The 22,694-nt window shown below is 41.0% G+C and overlaps 1 protein-coding gene and 1 long non-coding RNA gene across 2 annotated transcripts in view; both read right to left on the bottom strand.

Moving 5' to 3' along the window:
- Positions 1–355: 355 nt before the first annotated feature.
- Positions 356–1,620, bottom strand: LOC109959214 (uncharacterized). Its single transcript, XR_002274803.1, has 3 exons — positions 1,571–1,620; positions 886–963; positions 356–434 (listed from the first exon to the last, which is right to left on the bottom strand). It is a non-coding gene; the product is annotated as an uncharacterized LOC109959214 (long non-coding RNA).
- A 1,724-nt stretch (positions 1,621–3,344) lies between these two features.
- The window catches only part of dchs1b (dachsous cadherin-related 1b), a 79,895-nt gene continuing 60,545 nt past the window's right edge, over positions 3,345–22,694 (bottom strand). The window contains exons 10-29 of the mRNA XM_020598420.1: positions 22,425–22,521; positions 22,135–22,292; positions 20,059–20,499; positions 19,125–19,420; positions 18,816–18,931; positions 16,587–16,826; positions 15,849–15,974; positions 15,478–15,687; positions 14,736–14,992; positions 14,381–14,587; positions 13,851–14,247; positions 13,625–13,738; positions 13,268–13,479; positions 13,000–13,151; positions 12,651–12,781; positions 12,147–12,433; positions 11,631–11,772; positions 11,321–11,492; positions 10,827–11,236; positions 3,345–10,703 (exon numbers count right to left, since the gene is read on the bottom strand). Coding sequence (XP_020454076.1) covers positions 8,662–10,703; positions 10,827–11,236; positions 11,321–11,492; positions 11,631–11,772; positions 12,147–12,433; positions 12,651–12,781; positions 13,000–13,151; positions 13,268–13,479; positions 13,625–13,738; positions 13,851–14,247; positions 14,381–14,587; positions 14,736–14,992; positions 15,478–15,687; positions 15,849–15,974; positions 16,587–16,826; positions 18,816–18,931; positions 19,125–19,420; positions 20,059–20,499; positions 22,135–22,292; positions 22,425–22,521 — 6,207 coding nt within the window. The 3' untranslated portion in view covers positions 3,345–8,661. The remainder of the gene's footprint in view (positions 10,704–10,826; positions 11,237–11,320; positions 11,493–11,630; positions 11,773–12,146; positions 12,434–12,650; positions 12,782–12,999; positions 13,152–13,267; positions 13,480–13,624; positions 13,739–13,850; positions 14,248–14,380; positions 14,588–14,735; positions 14,993–15,477; positions 15,688–15,848; positions 15,975–16,586; positions 16,827–18,815; positions 18,932–19,124; positions 19,421–20,058; positions 20,500–22,134; positions 22,293–22,424; positions 22,522–22,694) is intronic.

Genomic DNA, 22,694 nt, shown 5'->3' with positions numbered 1-22,694 from the left:
ACAGTGAGGGGTCGGTGACCTACACCTACATACAGAGCTTTTGGATGTGCTCCACATAGAGTGGAAAAGCATAAGGTGTACACGTGACAAGCAGGACCGTAAGGAAATAAATGGGCAGCTGTGGTGTTTTAAAAGGATGAAAATGCTCCATGTAGCATTACAGACTGAATTTTTAATCATCCAAGAAAAAGCTTGACTCACAGTCTATCAGTCAATCAATCAATCATAAATCAGCATAATGGCTTAAAAAGTGAAACATATTTTGCTTCCACCACAGTCACAACTTTCCCTTTTAAAGGTTTGCTGTGGCCCTTTTTTGTTTGTAGTACTGAAAAGAAATGCTTTTGTTGTCCTGCTGCTTTCCCCCATTGCCTGCGGTGTTGGTTTAACCTTCCCAATTGAGGGTCAAGAGTGTTTTCTTAAGTTTGGTATCTCTGTCAGACACAAATAAAGAGGGCAGAGAAGAACTGAGGCTGGGAGAAAAACAAGGAGATGGATATTGTGACAGGGTGATGGATAGTGGAAAAGTAGACGGAGAAATGGTGAGGTTTTATAGCCGACACATGGACACAGGAGGAACACAAGACAAAACCATACATCACATGAAGAAAAAAGGTAAGTCAGGACTCTGAACCTTACTGTGAACCCTCACCAAGCAGCTGCTGACATCCTGACAATCCTCACTGACTAAGAGGCTGACAAGGGGTCTGACCAGGACTGACTTTCCTGAGCAGACTCCTAGTGCAGAAATGCACAGTGAGAGAGTTAGAAACTAAAAATAATGAATAGAGTGAAGAGATGAGGGCGAGAGAGGCATGGAGTCCATTAGGATTCCTACATACAGTAGCAGGGAAGAATGAATAATCCTGGCAAATGCTCACTCACCTTCCTCCCTTTTCCTCTGTACTTTCCAACAGGGTGCCACCCAAAGGACTTTTGAACCTCCATCCTAGTAACCATGACCTATAATTAATGCAAATAAGGAATTACTAGCTAGAAAGGCACCCCACCCTATAATGTGTTGGCAGGCAACACCACATTCTGTGTAGGGTTGACTTGCCCATTCAGGCTCAGCGCATGAGAGCTTGAATAAATGGGTTACAGCTCTTCATTCTTCACTAGCAGTGGATGGTACCATGCAGATTTATGAACTGGAGTTCTGCTGTCTGGTGATGCACCAGGTTTTTGTTCATCATATCTTGTCTAAAGATACAAAATGTTGTTTTACCCCACAACAGTTTGAAAAACCGTATCAATGCATCACAAAATCATACTATGGAAATACTCAGCTATGCAAGAACCAGAATAAACTGGTATCAAAGGCTGCTATACCAAGAAGAAGCAATTTATTTACAAAGCAATAAGGTGAAAAGCTTTTCCACCTGACTGCATAAAAACAAGGTGAATGCAACCCAAAACACAAAGGGACGACCAACAATCAAACATCCAAAAATCATATGTGACTAGTCTGGACAATGAGGCAGGCTAGTGCATCAATATGCTTAAACTATGCAAATGTCACCCACTCTCCAGGCAACTTAATACACAGTCCAATTTAAAACTGGCCTACCAGATCAATCAAAGGCCAGACTTTGCTGCTGCCTCTCAGGTATGCTCTGATCCAGGAAGAGGTGCCCAAGTGAACTTCCAGGTCCCTTTTTAAAAACTCCGCCCCTTGTCTGGCTCCAGTGGTAATCCTCCAATTACCTTCCCCACTACAGTGCTTATCTTTATCCAGATATTTTCTGGTGTGTAATGTTAAGAAGCTTTAGACGGATATTGCTGTGTAATTGACAGTACTGAGTGAGTCCTCTAGTTTTATGACTCTTCTGCTAAGGATGTCTAATATATCACAGGGAAAAAAAAATCAGCGATATATGTATCATATTGCACCTGGTAGCATATTTATTGTTTTCATGCTGTCATTCCATTCAGATAACTTCATGATAATTGGTGTCTTTAAAGTGACTGATGAGGCTCTTGGGAAATTACAGGAAATGGACTGTGCCATTATCCTGTAATGGTCATGTTTGGCCACAGTGGCCACTGTTGAGCCAGAGTTACATTGTCTTGCCTTAAAATAACCATTTATTTTTCCCCCCCAACCCAATGAAAATATAAATGGAAATAATATAATTATCTTAGGCTTGGGAGCATATCCTTATTCATTCATCATTATACTTCTATTCGTACTTAGTGAGGGCAGGTCTTTGATAGTGAAATGATTTTCTGAATGTCTGTCAACAACCTTAGAATACATTGGCTTGGTTGTATAGCTTTATCCACCCTGATAAAACCTGTCCAATTTTAGTTAAAGAATAGAGTAAATGCTACAGAGTCACAACATTGCTGTAACATTTGTACATTTCTAAAAAGACATGGAACAATTTGGCATTGTTCATATTTCATATCTAGCCTAAAGTACTTTCAGCCTTCTAATAGCCACCTATTGATTGACTGATCATAATCTTAGATGTCTGGGCTCTCGCCACAGTGTTTGTCCCTGCACACTCCCACACAAAAGCATTCAGGAGCTGTGGGGAAAGTCATTGTATTTTTCATACTATACATTCATTCTTTGGTTTATTGACTCATTGCTCTGCACTGCAATCCAGAGAACAAATTATTGTTGTGGCAGTTACAAACTTGATGAATGGTGCTATTTCTAAACAATTAACAATGTCCATTAAACACTGTCAAAGTGGCAATTACAAAGGCTAAAACGGTACTAAACTCTCAGTGGAATTGTTCACTTCACTTCTTAGAATTGCTCACTGACTAACATTCATCCATCCATTTTCTATACCGCTTAGTCCCAAATCGGGTCACGGGCACTGAATAACAACATAGTTCAAACAACAGCCTGCTATTTGGCTTTAAAACTCAAAATTTGTTTTTATTTTAACGTCCACACAAGTGTAGTGATAAACTACACTTTTGTTTTTCTTTCACAGTCTCCTTTGCCATCTCTACCATACTCCCCTCCATCTCACATTCCCCTCTCCTCTTCCCTGTAGTGTGAAGTAAGAGTTAGACTAGTGAGGGAGTCCTGTAACACAAGGTCAGCAGAAATGAGAACCAGGCTCAAACTGACTCAGCTGGCTCATTTCTCCTTTCAGTTTTTTTCTGCTTGACACCAAAGAAAAATGTGAAACTCACCAAAAATAGCAATTCATAGGCCATGAGTCGAACAGTCGCGGTGACTGTTTTTCCTCCATGAATCCTGCTAGTCACGCAAGTGGCACAGCACAAAAAGGAAGCAGAAATTTACTCCATATTAGTTTGAGTTGCTTTAATTTTGATAAATTTACAGTTTGCAGTGGGAGTTGAGAGGAGCATTCTGCAGGCCAACAAAGAAACTCCTTAAAAACCAGATGGATCATGGTGATCAATCATAAATCAAGGGTATTTCTCTACATGCTCATGGTCATTTCTACAGTTAGCAGAGAGGGTGAACAGTTTCACTGGGGCCCGCCTGACCTCGGAGCAGAAGTGGCTTTAGCTAACTTCCAGGTCTTGTTTGTAGTTCTGGAAATCTGTTCAAAGAGATTTCTGGGTAAATCGAACAACAGACTTTTGAACTAAAACATTCTCAACTGACCATAAACAAGAGTATGACACTGTTGACTCAAATAAAACAAAATGCTAAATGATGAACACTGTCACGGGCAAATTACAAAATAGGTGTTTGTGGCAGATATATCTTCAAGCACGTGAATAATAAGAGAAAGCAGTGAAAACACATATGAAAATGAAGCTTAATTAATGTCTGTCAGTTATCCTTTTCAGAACATAGAAATTTGTTAGTGTCAAGTTACAATACAAAACTGACCAGCCATCCAAGTGCAGTTCTAGACTTAAAATGAAAACAGACTGTAGTTTTATTTTAAAGTTTCACTGGTGTTTCATCAGAATGAAACAAATTTAAGCATTAAGATGAGGATCCTCTAGGCAAAAATATTCATATCTTTCAGATGTTTGCAGAACATTTGTAAAACACAATATTGTTTCACTTACGCAACAGATGCCCCAATTGGGTCTAATATTAACAGCAGCGTGTCACTGATATGAGGAATAATTTACACATACTCTGACAAATAACAATTCAAGAAACCCCTGCAGAACCTAAACCTCAGTTAAAAGTTACTTCCAGAGCTGCTCCTACTTGTGTTCTTGTTTTTTCTTTTCGCTACAGTGTACGTGTACTCTGACCTACATTCACGACTAGTTCAGCAACTGATGCGGCTCATTCATATTTTTCTCAGGTATAAATTCTTGTGCACAATTCTTCACACTATACAGCTACGGGCATATTTTGCTCTGTAGCAGTAGTAGTGTATGTGTATGCGCATTTACTGATTCATCGTAGCTGAACCGATTAAAGTCAAAATGAAAGAACTCCTGGATACTAATTACATCATGGGCTAAGTCTATTAGGATGTCAGATTACGAAGACCAAATGGAAAGAAGGCATGGTCTTTAACAGTGTGTTGACATTTGTGGAGGATAGGATTTATCAAACTATATCAGTATGTCTCTCTTTTCAATTAAATAAATTCTAGGGCTGTCAGTAGAAGTGATGCCTTGTTAACAATTTAAAGTTGAATTGAAAATCTGCATTTGTAGTCCACTGAAAGTCAGAACTCATATGCTGCTGTAAGAGTGGCATCATTTGGTTGTGCATTAAACTCATATTTAGGAATGTTTTACATATCTATTTACTTGTCTTTATTTTCTTTCATTCATTCGTGTGAATCCTTTTTATGTCCTGAAGTTGAAAACTGTCTTTCTAAACCATTTAAATGTAACAGTTCTGTTACACTCCTGTACTGTATGTCTATCTCTGATCTGCTCTGACTCTAGACTTCTACCAAATTTCATATTTTACACTGGTCTAAACAGAAAGAAAATGTGTGTTTCAAATCATAAATATTATATATTCATGACTAAAGTGACTATCAAAGTTTAAGTTTGAAGAGTAATACATTTATTTAAAAGGTTTTTGGGGCCTTTAAAGGATTTGAAGAGGAAACAAACTTGAGTATAGGTAAAATTGAAATGTGATGTTGAAGTGAGTATTGGGCCCATCTTGTCCTGACAAATGACTCTTTCCACTGATAACACATTTACTGTATTTCAGGAGTTCAAGAGGTTTTCAATACCATGGCGATTATTACTTGAATACCTGATATATGTTATGGGGTATACGTTATCTTATATATGCATAGCACAGAATTGGGACTTTGCAGTTTACCACAACAGTCAGGGACTACCATTACATTATATTAAATGTCCTAACAAAACACATACACACAAACACCAATATCGTACTACAGCAAGGATTAAATTTGTGACTTATTATCATCCCCAGTGGCTAGACTTCTGCTTCAGACAGATTTCTCCCAGATTTTGCAACTACAAAACCTGCCAAGTATCCGCCTGCAGGAGCTGGATCGTGGCCAGGATCCGCTAGGGAGACTGTTGTGGGTCGTGTGTGTCACCCTGTAGTACTCTCTAAGTATGGGTGTGCACATTATTTTGAGTTGTGTGAAGTTAGTGAAGGAGTAGGCTGCAAAAGTCTTTGGACAGCATGGCTGGAAACACAGCTGTGTTGAGGTGAGCATTTAAGTGAAAGCCACAAGCCTTTTTTTTTCAAATATAGTTTAGTTACTGTGTTTTTAAATTAGCCAGATAAGTTATAATTGTATAATGCAGAATGATTAAATATGCATGTCTAATCAGCCTGTGAATTGTACCATTATACTGCCACTGACCAGAAATGTAAGAACATTTCTATATAAATATGTCAGCGTTCAAATATGGTTTCTATTTCAAATGTGAGATTTATCATCACCTCTCATTTCAACAGAAATGTATCCCTTGTGCCACAGGAGCTTCTGTCTTCTTTCTCTTACAGCTTGTTATAAGCCATGTTCAGTTGCTTCTGTACATGACAACAGAGAAACACTGCACGGCTGTGTGTGATGACCAAATGAGGCAGAAATCCAATGCAGCTATGTAAACAGGCCTGTGCTCCATATGAAATAAACATTTTGTTATTACTGCAATTAATTGTGTTTATTTGAGCTGGAAGAAGTGAATCCAGTGCCTGACTGGATCTTGGCTAGATCTCAGGGTTCCCTCATAACACTAACTTTTACTGTATCTTGTAATAGAAGCTTTACCTAGGAGCAAATGTAAGAGGGTGCTGGGGGGTGGGCATTTCAGGATGGAAAATCAAAATTCATTGTAACAATTTACAGTATATAAAAGTAAAGTCAAATGTCATAGCATGTGTTGTAAATCAGTCTATTACTATAACTGTGATACCAAGCTATACATATTTTGGCAGTGGTTAGTGGACAGATAATCTCAGATAATCTTTTAATGTGTCTTCTTAAAATTTTCTTTTCAGTTTTATCCTTTAAATTTAATCTTGGCTTTAACATCTTGCAGCCTGTTCACTTATACCTTCAGGTGATTGATTGCTGTTCTTAAAAGCCATGTGGTAACTGTGCTAAACATTTGGCTCCGTCTCCTGGCTTACTGTCCTCATATGACCAGCTGTGATTCTGCCCATCCCAAATGACAGGATTTAACTCCAGCTCTTCAAAGTTACCATTCACTGCACAGATATCTGGAACACTGTCAAACTTTAATTATTTCTTGGTTTGAACTCTGAAAAAAAAAAAAAGATTAAATCTGACTCCAGTCTGTCAAAAAAGATCAGTAGGAATTTATTATTTGCTTTAAATACATGTACAACTCTTTTTGTCTGCCATTGCGCCACTCATCAGTCCCTGGCAGTCATCTCCAACAGAACTCCAAATGGAGCTCCTCCAATACAGAAATGTTTCCGAGACAGCGTGATTAAGAGTTGTATTGTGCTGGATTTAGGCTCATGGCACGTGTAGCTTTTAGCTCAACTTCATGCATTGCATGAAGTGATTTGTAGGGTTATGCTGAACAAAGAACAGAGGTAGAGGCCATCTCTTGAAAACAAGAGGACATCCAATCTGAAATTACCCCAAATTATTCAAAACAGGCCTGGATGGATAAATACACATGGAAGAAAAAAAAACTGAGCTTTTTGCCTCATGCTACACTATAAAATGACTAAAAGTGGATGGGAATGATGAAAGTAAAAAGAGAAGGTGCAGATGATGAGTTAAACACATGGAACCTGAAAACACTTCATCATGTCATTGACAAGCTTGATGTGTGAATCACAAAAATAAAATGCACAGAACAGAGAGCTGACATGGAACATAAATGCTGCACTGGTTGCTAAATCTTAGTACATTCATCAGGGCTCATGCAGTCAGGCTTCTGCTTCCCACCTGTCTTGGCTCATGTGCTACATTTGTCCAAGTTATTCTCCACTTGTTTATGAGAATCCCAGCCTGTTCAATGAACATTATTTCTGTTGTGCTGAGATGAACAACTTCACAGTATAATGCATTTAAGTTAGTGACTGGTGTAATTGACATTAGGAAGCACTTTCTTTGAAAGACACAGAGGTGATCAGCAAACAGCACTGTCCCTGAAAAACAAAGGGAATGTGCTGCTGGGCACAAAATGCTATTGGACTGTTGAAGAATCAGGCATTCAGATTGACCACAGGTTTCCATCCAGTTGTTGTTTTGGATTTGGGAGGATCTACAATTTGACAAAAAAGTAACTGTGAAGGTAACAGAACAACATATTGTCTGCTTTGCCCAGTTTCCTACTGTAGAAATGTTGCAGCAAGTCTTCTTTTTATATAAATAATGCTGAAAACACAAAAGTATTCCTTTCACTCATATCGGAACAGTCACAAGTCTCTAAAACCTAGGACACTCATACAATACATAGCATAGCCTGCTTACATACAAATATACATATATGCAAATACACAAAAAAATCATGTGGAATAATGATATTTCTGGATCTAATTTCATATAAAAATCTATAAAATAAAAGTAAAATTAAAAAAGTGTCATTTGAATTAGTGAGAAAAACAATAGTCCTCATTGCTTTCCATCGTGTGGAAATTCAATGAATCTGTGTCTTTGCAACCACACCGTTTGTCTGTTCATGCGATTCACACTTATATCCAGAGGCCATTCAAAAAGCAGCCACTAGATGAGTTTAATACTGAAGTAGAAAAATGTCCACAATTACCAAGAGAGGAACAAGGTCCTTAGCTCTCTGGCCAGCCAGTGAGGAAACATGAAATATACACACTGATCTATCTACACACTAAGAGATCTCAGACTGCAGGGCATGGTAAGTGCACATTCCTGTGAAGAGGTCAGTTTATCTCTTAACCCTGATCAGTTCATGGAGACCTGCGTCACTGTGGAAGGGTGGGCTGGTCCTATCAACCTAGGCACATGTTCCACTTTGTGTGTTCCCATAACACTCATGGAAGTACTTCAAAGAATTCAAAATTTCTACCAGAAGTTGAGCATATTGTTGTGGGTTTGTTTACTGTCCGTAAGTCATATGATAGGATGCTTGAACCCTATTTGGACATTTGTGAAGCAATGTTTTCTGAAAATAACTGTACAACTAACACCTCACTGGCCTTCTTAAGAGCAGCCAGAAGCATGCTTCATCATGCTTTGTTCGGGTTGTCAGCCTTAAAGTTCTTCCTTAAATAGTTTTCTAGGTTTTCCATCATATTCTCATCTCGTGATCAGGACTCTGGTCCAGTGAGGGTTCCCTGGTGCTGATCATGGATGCTGAGGGACCTTGATTGACTCCAAAGGGAGAGACAGCTGGAGACCGAGCTGCCAGTGGGGACAGAGAAGGGGAGAAACTGGGGGACATTGCTGCTGATGAAATGGATCCTTCATGACTGATAGGGGACCTGCGAAGTGAGGCCAAATGAGGGAATGTCCGTCCAATCACAGGGACCTTTGGAGGAACTGACATGGCCCCTGGATGGGCTACTGATGTGATGAGTGGTGGAGGGTCAATTCTAGGTTTAGGATCCATTTTGGGCTTAGGCTGGAAGGGTTGGCGAGGGTTCTGGCTCTGCTGGGCAGTTTCATCTTTCAGCCTGGCGATCTCTGTGAAGACATTAGCCAGAGGCTGGAACTGTGGGCACCAGTTAAGGAGATAATCCCAGTTATAACTTCCACGCAGCTCCTCATCACTGGCGACAATAGCTGTGAGGGAACCATCCACTGAAGGTTTACCATCTTCAGGGAAGGCATAATCCTTGGGGAGAGAAATGTTAAGGCCACGGCCTACTCCCAGGTACCCACCTCCTTCATCCCTATAGACAGGGAGCTGACCAGAGAGCAAGGTCCCACTGAGACTGCCTCCCAGTTTCTTTCCTTTGAACCAAGAACTGCCCTCCAAAGCTGCAGGCTCACAGGAGATATCAGAGAGCTGGTCAGCATCTTGCTGAATTCCCGAGTCTGGCCCTCTGGCTGAGATGTGCTCCTGCATGGATGAGGTGATGGAGGCGACACGAGGGTACTCGTTTATCATCCTGATTTCATCATCCTCCGCTGCCTCAGCTGATCCTCTTCCACTGGAGTGAGAAGGATCCAGGGAGCCTCCTCTAGTGTAGGGACCACCACCGGCTCCACCCTGATCTCCAGCATATCCTGGTAAAGCCTGGTGGTAGAGCCTCTCTCCTCCTGATCCTGAGTTGCAGTCATCCAGTTTCTGCAGAGCAGTTCCTGAAGCGACAGTTCCTGCATCCTGCCCTTTCTTTCTCCTGCGTGATTTGACCAGGAACACCACCACAGCCATGACCACAAGCAATATGATAAAACCAAGAGACACAGCAATGATACTAATCAGCAGGATGTTGACATCAGGAGCCAGGCCAAAGTTGGTGTTTGTGACATCGATGGAGACACGGGCTGTAGAGAAGCGAGATGTATCCAGAGGACTGTGAGCTTTAACATCAAGAGTCATGAGCCTGGTTTCCCTCTTGGCTCGGCCTGAAGCACTGTTACTACTGCTTCCTGAATTGTCCAACTTGAGGAAAATCACCCCAGTGGTTTTGTTTACCTCAAAGTACGGAGAGCTGGTGGGAAGAGAATAGAGAACAATACCATCAACCCCTCCATCCTCATCATTTGCTTGGACCTGGCCGATGCTCTGGCCTTTCTTGGCTCCCTCTGGGACTTCAAAAGAGAAATCAGAGGATGTGAAGAGCGGGTCATACTCATCCTCACCCGTGACAAACACCTGTACAGTCACAGTGGCTGAGTGGTTTCCTGAATCTACTGCCAAAGCCACAAAGTTAAAGGAGTTGACTTTTTCATAGTCAAAGGGAATTTTACTTCTGATTTCTCCAGAGTTATGATCCACAGTAAAGCTGTCTCTTCCAACCCCAGACCGCTCCACCATGTAGTATTTTAGCTGGCCAAAAACCCCTGTGTCATGGTCTATGGCATGGAGAACAGTCACAGCTGAGTTTACAGGTTGGTTTTCTCTGATACTAGCTGTCAGAACTTCAATGGGGAAGAATGGATGATTGTCATTTACATCTTTGACCTCAACAATGACTGGGGCTAGAGCAAAGTGTCCCTGTCCATCTGTGGCCTGGATGATGACAATATGTGTGGACTGGTGCTCACGGTCAAGTGCTTGCTGAAGCCGCAAGGCTCCAGTCCACTGATCCATGGTAAATAAGTTCACCTCATCACCAGAGCTGATAGTATACTGAACCTCAGCATTGGCAGTTGAGTCTGGATCTGGCAAACAGACAAAAATAGAGTGCAATGAATTAACTGAGAGATAACATGAAAACAAAACTGTGAGAAAGGGAGAGAAAATGGGAGATAACAAGACAAAAAAAAAAAAAGACTGCAACCCACCTGTAGCAGTCAGACGTATGATCTCAGTCCCAGCAGCAGCTCCCTCACTCAGTGACACTGTGTATTCTGCTCTGCTGAACACCGGAGGGTTATCATTCACATCACCAATGGTTATCACAGCAGCAACACTAGAGCTCCTCTGGGGCACACCGCGGTCTGACACCACCACAGTAAGGGTGTAAAGTGGCTTGCTTTCAAAGTCAAGTCCCTCAGCCAACAGCAGAGTCCCAACAGTTTGAAAGCCCCGCCCCTCCAGGAAGCGCACACTGCTTTCGATCTGGAACACATTTCCGTCATTCCCGCTGGCGATAGCAAAGTCAAAGCCACAGTTTTCTCGAGAGAGGTCACTGTCAAAGGCCTCAAAAGTCAAAACTGTTGACCCTGGTATGCTGTCCTCAGAAACTGTAGCCCTGCAGACAGAAGATTGTTATATGTAAGGACTGATGATGAGGGTACACCATAAAACATCCAGCATGTAATCATTGTTGACTGACCTGTACTCAGATTGATGGAACACAGGAGCGTTGTCATTGATGTCAGAAATTTGAATCTGGACTGTAGCAAGAGAGGAGAGCGAAGGTGAACCTCCATCACGAGCTTCAATGACAATATTGACTGATGGACGCCTTGGGTCGAATTCAGCTCTGTGATTGATGAACAAGGTTCCTGGATATTGAAGGAAATGAGAGGGAGTCACACACTGTGCTGGAAAAGTTACTTTCACAATGTAATGAATTACATATTACTTTCAGTCAAAACTATAGCGAGCTATAATATATCAGGAATGAAGCCAAGGTTGTCTACCATTGTTGGGGTCAATGTAAAAACCCTCCTCAGTTGATGACACCACTCTGTAGGTGATCCTTCCATTCTCACCAGAGTCCCTATCTGTTGCTGTTAATGTAACAACAGCACTTCCAGGTGGCGTGTGCTCTGGGAGAGTTACCTATGGTACGAAAATGTTGATAAAAGCACTAAAACATCTTTTTCAAAAAGGGGAGGATTCCATTTTATATTGCAGTTCCTGTTTTCCCTGAACTTGTGATAATGTTGAGGAGGTGTCAAGACATCAGAAATTTAAACACATATTATTTGAATTTGGTGCCAAGTAGTATGCGGTGTATACATCAGATTACTTTTTACACTTTATGTTATACATAAAAAACAACATACAAAGAATGAAGAGGAACTGATGTCAAGCATCTGTCTTTTAAAGTGCATTTATGATTTTGTGAGAAACAGATTTGCACAATACACACCCTGAATGGAACCAAAAGTACCTGCATAAAAAACATTAGCTTGATTTCAAAGCCATCCTACCTGGTAAAGATCATGGGTGAATGCAGGTGCATTGTCATTAATGTCCTCCACCAATATTGTAATGTTAGCCTCAGTTTGATGCTGACTGTCTGTGGCTCTGACAGTAAGGGTGTACCACGTCTTCTCCTCAAAGTCCAGGGGGGCAGTGAGCGACACACCTCCATTGTAGCGGTGAATTCCAAACTTGCCTAAGGCTGTTGGGTCTAGATGCAAGGAGTAGGAGAGGGCAGGACTGGAGTCGACATCATTACCCGTCACAAGAGTGATTTCTGTGCCAATCAATGTGTCTGATAGAGACAAAAAATGCATAAAAATCTGTTAGCTGCATTCAACTTTCAACAATTACTGTACTGTATGCATAACAATAATCAATAACTACACATCCTTAGACCTGAATAAGGTTTGCCTGGTGGCAGAGTTTGTTTCTTAAATTGAATGTATTTGCTTAAACCGATATATACAGAACTGGAAAGTACAAAAATCCAGCAAAAGTAAAATACTTACTCTCTGGGATGCGGAGTTCTTGGGGCAAAGGAATAGTGGGACTGTTGTCATTTTGGTCAATAATGATCACTGTCAGTGTTGCTGAACCAGCCAGTCGTGGACTTCCCCTATCAGTTGCTGTAACTACAAGCCTGTGGGTGGGTGAAAAAAAAGAGGTTTTCCAAAAAGTCTTGTTTTGTCCCTTACGACATTTGCAATTTCAAAAGTATATTTATATTGTCGGTGATGACAGAGAATATAAATTGATTTCACATAAAACACACACAAATTATAAAATTTTACAGTCGTTGAAGAGTTGTTTTGCATCTGGCATGCAGATATCGATTTGCATAGACAGATCTGTTCTCACTTGGTCTGGGTAAAGATCTCACGGTCCATGATGGCTGCTGTGGTGATGCTTCCTGTCATCGGGTCAATCTTGAACAGGCCGCTCATGCCTGATGACTGGATGGAGTAGGTCACCTGACCATTCTGGCCCTGGTCCACATCCTCAGCCATCACCTGGGAGAAGGTGTAGGAGAGGGATATAAAAATGAGAATTTTTTTTAACCCTTAGTGAAATACCAGTAAAACAAACACCCATATGGCACTTATTGATTGTGCAGTTTGGGGAGCACCTGTATAATTGGCATTTCATATCCCTGTGCTTCTCTCATGTAGGCTACATAATTTTGCAGTTGGAAGCGTGGAAGATTGTCATTGACATCCTGCAGGATCAAGTTAATAGCCATGAAAGATGTGGAGGACACAGTTTCAGCCTTCACAACTAGACGGAGTCTGGGGGTGTCTTCAAAGTCCAGTCCCTTGGAGCTCTCCACAAAGACTTCACCTGGAGGACATCCAGATAAAGGAAGATATGTTTGGAAAATGAGGATCAGGAGGTCCTCAAATTGGTATGTTTGTATATTGAGTTTTTCAAAATTTTAGTGGCAATCTGATTTATTACTTAAAAATACTTTTATTGTAAGTTTCACCTGTTGAAGAGCTGATGCTGAAGGCCTGCTTTCTGTTACCACTAAAGAGGCTGTAGCTGATACCCTTATGTGTGCCATCTGGGTGTTGAGCCTGAGCCTGAGCCACAGCTGTGCCTGGATTTTGAAAGAAGATCAGAGGAAAACATATGATAGCAGAGAGATTGTCAGAGGGCATAAAAGCACAAATTTACTGATCCATAATAATAAGACTGTACTAATGGTCAACCTTTTGCAGCATTCTCCTGTATGCTGACGTCTCTGGCATTCCTAGAGAAGCGAATGCCATTGTACGCCACCTCCTTCACATAAATCACCACCACACCCTGTGCAGACTGAGCTGGGCTGCCTTGGTCCATAGCCTCCACAATCAAAGTCCTCTGAGCCTGAGTCAGATCTCCCAGTGGTTCAGTGGCCTGGATCTCCCCAGTCAGGGAGTTGATGCTGAAGCCCTTCACTGGCATAGCAAAACGGTAAAACACAGAACCATTAGCTCCAAAGTCCTTGTCCTCAGCCTTCATGGTGGCCAGAACCCGCTGGGAACGCCTGCTGGACACTTCAATGACCAGTGGATCCTGGATGAAGAAAGGAGTGTTGTCGTTGACATCCAGAATGCTGACTGTCACCTAGAAGGAAGGTCACAGATAGGTTGAGCGTAAAATTTATTGCTAATGTATTGAGCATAAAAATACTCAGCAAAGGTAATCTTCTCCTAAATCCCACACAAATTCAACACTTCCAACATCGAGCTTCATTTACCTGAGCAGAAGCATTCTTGGGTGCAGCAGGTGAAAGGTCAACAGCATACACCTGGAAGTTGTATGAGGCCATTTTTTCTCTGTCCAGAGATGCTGATGTGGTGATATGACCAGTGTTCTCATCCACAGTGAATGCTCCATATGCATCTCGGCTAAGGAAATACAGAACCTTCCCATTCAAGTGATCATCTGCATCTGTTGCTGACACCTGAAAATAGACCAATACATATTTATGATGAAGTTACAGACAAAGGAACACATGTTCTATAAAAGTAAAATGTATGTATGCTAATGAGATGTTTCATAAAATCATATATTCTGATTCTCTGATCATCTTAACTCTCATTTCTGCTTACCTGCAGAACTTGTGTACCCTCTGCAGCATCTTCTGATACCTCGACAGTGTAGCTACTTTTGCTGAAGACAGGGGTGTTGTCATTGACATCCAGCACTCTAACTTCCACTGTGACAGTAGTGCTGAGAGCAGGACTGCCTTTGTCCGTGGCCACCACCTCCAGAGTATATTCAGCCCTTGTCTCCCTGTCTAGGCCACGTGAGGTAGAAAGGGCTCCTGTGTTGACATGTAGGTGGAAATCTCCATCTAGGTCTCCAGCTGGATGGAAGGGATTCATGTGACAAAAGACAAACAAATCTTTTTAAATGCAAGAGATAGTTGAGTGTTAAAAAAAGAAAAGGAAGGGGAACATCTGTGCCAGCTCTGCACTTAAGTGAAAGTTTGAATGCGCTCCAGACAGATGCATGGAATGCCCTATTTTTGAAAAGTGTCAGGAGTGAACCTTGGGTAGCTGATCTTTCATATGGGAGGAACTGAGTCCATCACAAGCAATGCTTTAGTCCAAATATTTCATGTACTCCATCTTTAGTAAGTAAGACCAAATCCTGCACACTGTCAACTGCAATAACCTGTCAACAATCTATAAATATAAACTTGACCATTCTAAATTCTAAAATGTTCATTCACTGTCTTTCACAGGACATCATTATTTTCACAGCAGTCACAGCCGGATACAGCAATTACAGCTCTTCAAATCCATTCCAATAAAATACTTGGGATAGACAAACCACACTATTTCTCACCAGTAATCCTGTACTCCAGCTCTCCACCAGGACCTGAGTCAGGGTCTGTGGCCTTGAGAAAGTACAGCTCCACAGGGGCCTGGTTCTCTGGCACCTCTAGTCTGTACCATGGGTTTGCAAAAACAGGAGCATTGTCGTTCATATCCTTCACCTCCACACGGACTACAGCCTTGGCAAAGTTAGGAGGCAGCCCTCCATCCCTGGCATACACTGATAAGAGATGGAAGTTGTTATGCTAACGAGATGCTGGAACCCATACCAAGTTTTAAAGTAATGAACTTGATGTATTCTCTGGAAATAAATGAGCTTCAGCTTCATTAATATAGAACACGTCAAACTGAGTGCATTTAAGACAACAGATATTTTTGTACCAGTGAGTGTGTAGTGATCTCGTAGCTCTGTGTCCAGTTCCCTTGTGGTGGTGATGACTCCTGTCACAGGGTTGATGATGAAGCCTTCTTCTGTCACACCTCCGTATGTCACTTGGCCACTGGAACCTGGATTGAAACACAAGTCAAACACAAACAAAAATTAAGCAAGCAATAAAGATAAATGGCTACATTCAATATAATGTATAAATAATTATGACTAGCCACAAGAAACTAAAGTGTTCCTGTTTAGGGTCACAGTGTTCCTGTTTAGGGTCATATGGACTTATTAAGTAGGAAGATGATGTAAAACATGTGCAATTTGTTTTTTCCTGAGCTATTTTATCCTGAGTCTTATCTTGTTTACTTGTTTATTCATTGCCTTATGGAAGAGCATTGTACATACACATCGAGATCCTGTGTACCAGAGCCAAATTCCCTGTGCGTCCAACACGCTTGGCTATAAAGCCGATTCTAAGCTAAAACACTTTTATTTTCTAATACAAAAATAAATGCATCATCGCATCTCAAGATTGTGTGGCACCTACAGTATGTTTCTTTCCCTGTGCGTCCAACACGCTTGGCTAAAAAGCCGATTCTGAGCTAAAACATTTTTATTTTATAATACAAGAATAAATGCATCATCGCATCTCAAAATTGTGTGGCACCTACAGTATGTTTCCATTTCCTTCTCACTGTCTATACCTATTGTATATACTAAAATAACATATTAAAACCAACCTTGGTCCCTGTCAGTGGCCGTCACCGTCAACACTGTTGTTCCTGGTCTTTGGTTTTCCATCACCTGGGCCTCAAACTCTGCTCGTTGGAATACTGGAGCTTCATCATTCACATCAATCACCTGCACACACAGCACCTGAGTGGTGGAAAGTTGAGGTACCCCATGATCCTCTGCTACGATAGTCAGGTTGAAAACTTCTTGCTCTTCCCGGTCTAAGGCTTTAAGGATGGAAAGAGAGCCTACAAGAGAAAAATCAGTATTCACAGTGATTTAGAACTTTCTAAAACGTTCCTGAATAATTTTACAAAAAATCTCTACTCTCATATGAACTGTTTTGGTCTTGAAATAAGTGTGTTTAGATTTTTGTTGTGTGTGTGAAGATGTAACTTTGTGTAATACGTTAAAGAGGCAGTACTTGCATGCCTCGAGGACCAGTAAAACCAAAAACCTTTAGAGCTTTGCTTTATGAGAGATTCCATAGTAAGTAAGACACCAGTTACTTCATGCAATCTATGTTTATCTGGCACTTTGAAGATGCCTTCAAATGTGAATCAGTGTACTGCAGAACTTTATCAGTAAACATGTATGATTTCAGGCACACATACATTACAGCATCTGCTGACCTGTAAATCTGTAAAGCATTAGTTTGTGTGTGTATGTGTGTTTTATGTAAATTGAGTTGGTTCAGAAAGAATCAGACCCCCCGTGCTCCGGCTCTGGCTTCTCTCACTCTCCTCCTTTTTATGTCTATACCCCACACCCCTGTCATCAACCCAATGTCAGGAAGGGTCAGCCAAAGTGAGAGGAAATATGAAATGTGAATGTCTGCTGTTCACAGTGGTGTAAAAGTTCAGCTGGCATGCGCTGCCTGAGAGACGTGTGTAATTTATAAATACCACAGGATGCCAAACACATACATCTTGACTTGACTGTTATGTGAGGCTGAAGCTCTGATGTCTGTGAAGTGTTGCTAGTTTCCACATTTATGCCAAAAGACATTTAAGCAACAGATGCAAATCATTTACTCTGCTACTTCATCTTCCTCTGTAGTTAATTTAGTGTTACACTATCAGCCATATGATAAAAGTACTGTGTGGATTATCTTTTTTCAAAGTCTGATTCAACTTTACCTACATTTTATCTAAGATATGAAAGATTCCAAAAACACACAGCTGTCATACTCAATTTCTGGATAATACCACAGAAAAGACTTTTTTATTAATTTAATACACTTCTGCACCTATGAAGTTTTGTTTAGGATTTAACATATATATAAGTCTGACATGACTTTAATGATGCCCTGAACCACAAATACAGAATACCCAGGGTTCTCAAACTGCATGAATAAATTCTGTTATCTACTTTTGCAGCTACTTAAGAAGAAATGAGGAGACATATAAAACATAAGCTTTCAAGTGGTTAATAAAACCAGCAGCTGTAATGTGAAATAACAGAAAGTTTATATTGGTAAAGCAGGCATATAATTTAAAAGCTGTAATCACGTCAGTGATACCTCCAACATTAGCCAGGCAGTTTGGTAAATGTCTTAGCAATACAATGCTAATCTGCTATTACAGCTAATATTAACTGTAAGCCTGAGAAACAAACCAGAAGTGAAATCAACTCCTGCTAATGCACTGGACACTTGACAATAAAGACTTTCTTCCATCTGGTAGCTACATTAAATTCTGTCTTATGGATCCTAATCCCATCTCAGCCCGAGCTGAGCACACCCACACCCCACAGCCCAGCGATGATGAAGAGATTACGCATACACATATATAAAATATCAAAGGACGTCCATGTCACTAGCCTAAATAAATATCGGTTACCATGAACAAACCCAACAAGGAAAGAACACCAACTGAAATGCTGCACTACAGCATTGAAAGAACATCTAGTATTGTGGGTTATAGGAGTAATTAGTGTGTTAGCAGTGAGACACAGCAATTCAGGGGATATTTATAATCTTCTGGAAAACTTTGTTCATACAGGGGATTCCAAGGGTGTGATGCTGATTTGCTATCAGTCATGAGATCCCACAGAAAAAGGCCACATACTAGTTCTGCTGTGTTAAATCATTCAACACACAATTGTAATCACAAACAATTATGTGGTGATTTTACTCTATTCACCCCTTGAAGAAATCTCCACAGTCTCCTAGTACATCATTTTAAAATTACAATATTTTTAGATGTTGTTTCCCTCCCACCTAAAAAGAAGCCTACCAGTTGTTGGGTTGAGACTGAAGCGACCAGCACTGTTGCCTGCCTGGATTCTGTATGAAACACGGCCATTTTCTCCTTCATCTTCATCTTGAGCCATCACATACAGAATCACAAACCTGTCAAGAAAGATAACAACAAAATGTAGGATTATGTCAAGCAACCAAATTTTTCAAATTTCAAGCTTGGAGCCATGAAAGAAAATGTATGAGATTATTTTTAACAAGCTTCTTCAAGATTCTTCCTTTGAGGTAATTGCTGAAATGTTCATGAAGTTACCAAAACCAGACTACAGTCAGGCGTGCAGCTCACCCTACAGGTTGGTCCTCCATGACACTGACTGCAGCTGGAGAGTTGAAGACCGGAGTGTTGTCATTTTCATCTGTCACAAACACTTGGGCAGTCACTGAACCCCAGCGCCTCTGAGAAGGATCCACCGCCTGATCAGTGGCCCGCACCACCAGGTAGAGAGAGGGTGTGGACTCACGATCTAATGTCTGCCCAAGAATCAGTACTCCGCTGGAAGGATCAAGGGTCAGGAGGTCAAGTGTGTCGGGCCAGTAGTGCTCGATAGAGTAATGTAGCTCACTGTTGGGTCCACTGCCATCCTATAAAAGAGAAAGAAGATGAATTGACAGTGAGTGGAAATTTTGATCCAACAAGGGGGAAAAAAATCACAAATGTGAAAGTTCAGTGTTGACCTAATTATACAAAATAATATAAACTCAAGGTTTCCTCTACCCCCCACCTCCGAGTTTTCATCCATATCACACAGCTTTGTACAGTGGATGAAATTTTCTGTCCACATTTAAATCTTATGATGACAACTGAGAAAATTTCTTCCACTGATGACTGTGAGGTGTGGTTGAAAGCTCCAGGAAAAAAAAGCAAGTGGATCTTAAGGTAATATTACTTTATTAGAATCAAGTCCTGCATTCTAGGTGTAAAACATTTAAGTACTGAAATGATTACTGATTAATTATTTACTCAATCCACTGAAAACCATTCAATAATTTTGATGACATTTTATGACAAAAGATTAATTGAATAATCAGAAAAATAAGAAGAAGATTAACCAATTGAAAATAATATTAAAAATTGTTAACTGCAGGTGCATATTTAGAATATAAATGATAAACCAAATTTAGCATTGATTTATACTGTTTGGTCAAATATATATTCACAATGACAACAATCAGTCACTTGTAATCATTCTTCTGTAACAGAAAATATTTCAGTTTCCCACCTGGTCAACAGCTTGGAAGGTATATATGGAAGTCCCTGGCTCTATGTTCTCTGGGATCACAATAGTAACAGGGTCTTCCATGAACTGGGGCGTGTGGTCATTGCTGTCTTGCACATTGATATCTAGCTGCACCAGGTGGCTGCTGGGAAACACCTGGGAGAAGTCCGACACCTCGATGTGCAGAGTGAACCTTGACCCCCTTTCATAGTCCAGTTCGCGTACCAGATAAACATCGCCCTTTAAACGATCTACCATGAAAGTCCCATCGCGATCTGTCCCACCAACTACAAGGTAGGTCACCTGGCCTTCCAGTGTAGAAGATTCATGCTTGTCATGTTGGCGAACAGAGCCAATGATGGACCCCGGAGCAGCCCCTTCGACTGTGTTCAGGGTCAGTGAGAGCATGTTGGTCTTGGGGTCGGACCTGGAGGGGCTGAGAACCTGAAGGAAAAGGAACTGGAGTCAAATAGACTTATTTTCTCAGTATTTATTGCAACTGACTTAATCACAATGATTCAGATCACACCATGTACTACATATTGAAACAAATGAAAACATAAAATGTCCAGTATATATACACTACTGTTTCAACCGAGTGGTGGAGAAAAGTGTCAAGGTGAGTGCTGTGCTGAGTATGTTAATGGATCTATTATCCTTTGGTATTCTGCAGAAAAAGCAGCTAAATGACTCTGACCCCAGCCAGTCCCTAAACACAGCCTTGAGCTGTAGTCTGTTTCTGTTTTGTTTTTATTACTATAATAACCCTCACAGGCATTCTCATTATGCATGAAGACATTATGTTCAGTCCTTCCAGTACATATCTTGATACTACGGCATTCTGGCTTCAAGATGAGAGCCAGGGTTTGTGACCTTGAACAAAATAATTAAGGGTGTGATGAGAGGGAAAACTGTATGTATTCCAGTTCAAATAATGCAGAGCAGAAAGTGCAGCCTCCATATGCAGCAGGGTCTAGTCAGATGGGAAACAAATATGTGGACGGGGGCATTCGCCACGTTGAGCAATAGCCTCAGGGTTCAGATCAAACAACTCTGAAGATAGCAAACATATGCAGATTTTATCATCAATTCATCAGCAATTGTAGTGCACTGTTCAGTACAATTTGTACTTTAATTGGCTTTCTCCAATGGCTTATATAGGAATAAACTACTGTAGCATGTGCGCTGTAGTTGGTGGTGGTGTACAGCAGTATCCCTGTGTCTTATTCTACCACAGCTGTTTGAAATATTATCTTAAAATCATTATCTGGAAATGTTACCTCATGTGTGTTTGAATGTGTTGTTACAGTGAGAGTGTCTGAGTGAGTGTTTGTATCACTGCCTGCTACCGTGTAGTGCTGTATTTCCTTTCTCTCTGTGTGATCTGATGCAGCTGGCTCTCATCAAATTTAATCTGGGTGCATATGATTCCAAGGGGGCTGTTTCCCCTCTGTCTAATCTCGGTGTCGCACAAACAGGGCGCAGGCAAAAATCTAAGAAAAACACTCCTGCTGTAATTAGCATCCTTTTCCTTTATGAAATCACATAAAATAAAATCACTGAGCTCAAAGCTCCACAGTCAAAGGAAAGTCTGTGTCGGACCATTTTCTTTCCTGCTGCTGAATTCCTAATATTGTATGCTAATATTCAGGACTGACTCTCCTACAGAAAGTTCAGAACAATAACTCATTCCAGACCAGCTCCCTCCTGCAGCTTGGGGTTTCTCGCCTTGGGTTTTGGTTACCCTACTAACCTTCGGAGCAGGAAACACACACTAGATTGGATAGATGTTTTTGTTTGTACAGGCATAGGTTCAGTTTCTCTCCTTTTCATTTTTTACCTCCTTGTCCAATTCCTTTGACACTTAGACTGTTCACTTTGTGTGCAGTTTGAGGAAATTACTCCCAGCAAGGAATGTAAAAGGACTGAGGTAATGTGTAGATGTGACGGTTTTTGACTTGGTCACCAAATTGGCCTTTGTTTCTAATTGCCTTGGGGATATTCTTGAGAAGCAACAAATGTGTAGGTTCTTGTGAGTACAGCTGTAGGTTGACAAAAAATTTGTAAGATTATGTTTACCTGTACCCGTAGCTGGCAGGTGGAGCTGAGGCCTGGTGCGCCGTGGTCAGCAGCAGTCACAGTGAAGGCATACTCAGCTCGCTCTGCCCGTCTCAGAGGGGAACCGGTTCTCAGCTCGCCACTGGTCGGGTTAAGGGAGAAACGCTCTGCTCTGGAACCTTCAGAGAACATGACAAATATGGTTAAGTAAAAGCAATGTTGATGAAACATTAAGCAAACATAATTTAACAGCTGGACTGTTATGCAAATGTTGAGGGATGTGATTTAGATGTAGAAATGTAACTACTTACCTGATAAAGAGTAGTATATGGTTCCATTCTCTCCCTCATCTGGGTCTTTAGCTGTCACTGTCCCTACGACTGTCCCAGATGGAAGCCCCTCCAACACCTACAGTGGAGAAGGACTGTTATTCATAGTAATGTCTTTCTCCACCATGTTGTGCCTTTTCTATTTACAATCATTTCTTCATATGTTATGTTTCTATCTTGTCTTTATTTCTTCCCTAGCACTGTGATTGAAAGGAAACATTCAATTGTTGCTCATAACCAGGGCAATTTATA

Source organism: Monopterus albus, unplaced genomic scaffold (genome assembly GCF_001952655.1).
Source record: "Monopterus albus unplaced genomic scaffold, M_albus_1.0 scaffold38.1, whole genome shotgun sequence".
Classification (NCBI taxonomy): domain Eukaryota; kingdom Metazoa; phylum Chordata; class Actinopteri; order Synbranchiformes; family Synbranchidae; genus Monopterus; species Monopterus albus.
This window is presented reverse-complemented; position numbering and strand designations above follow the sequence as displayed.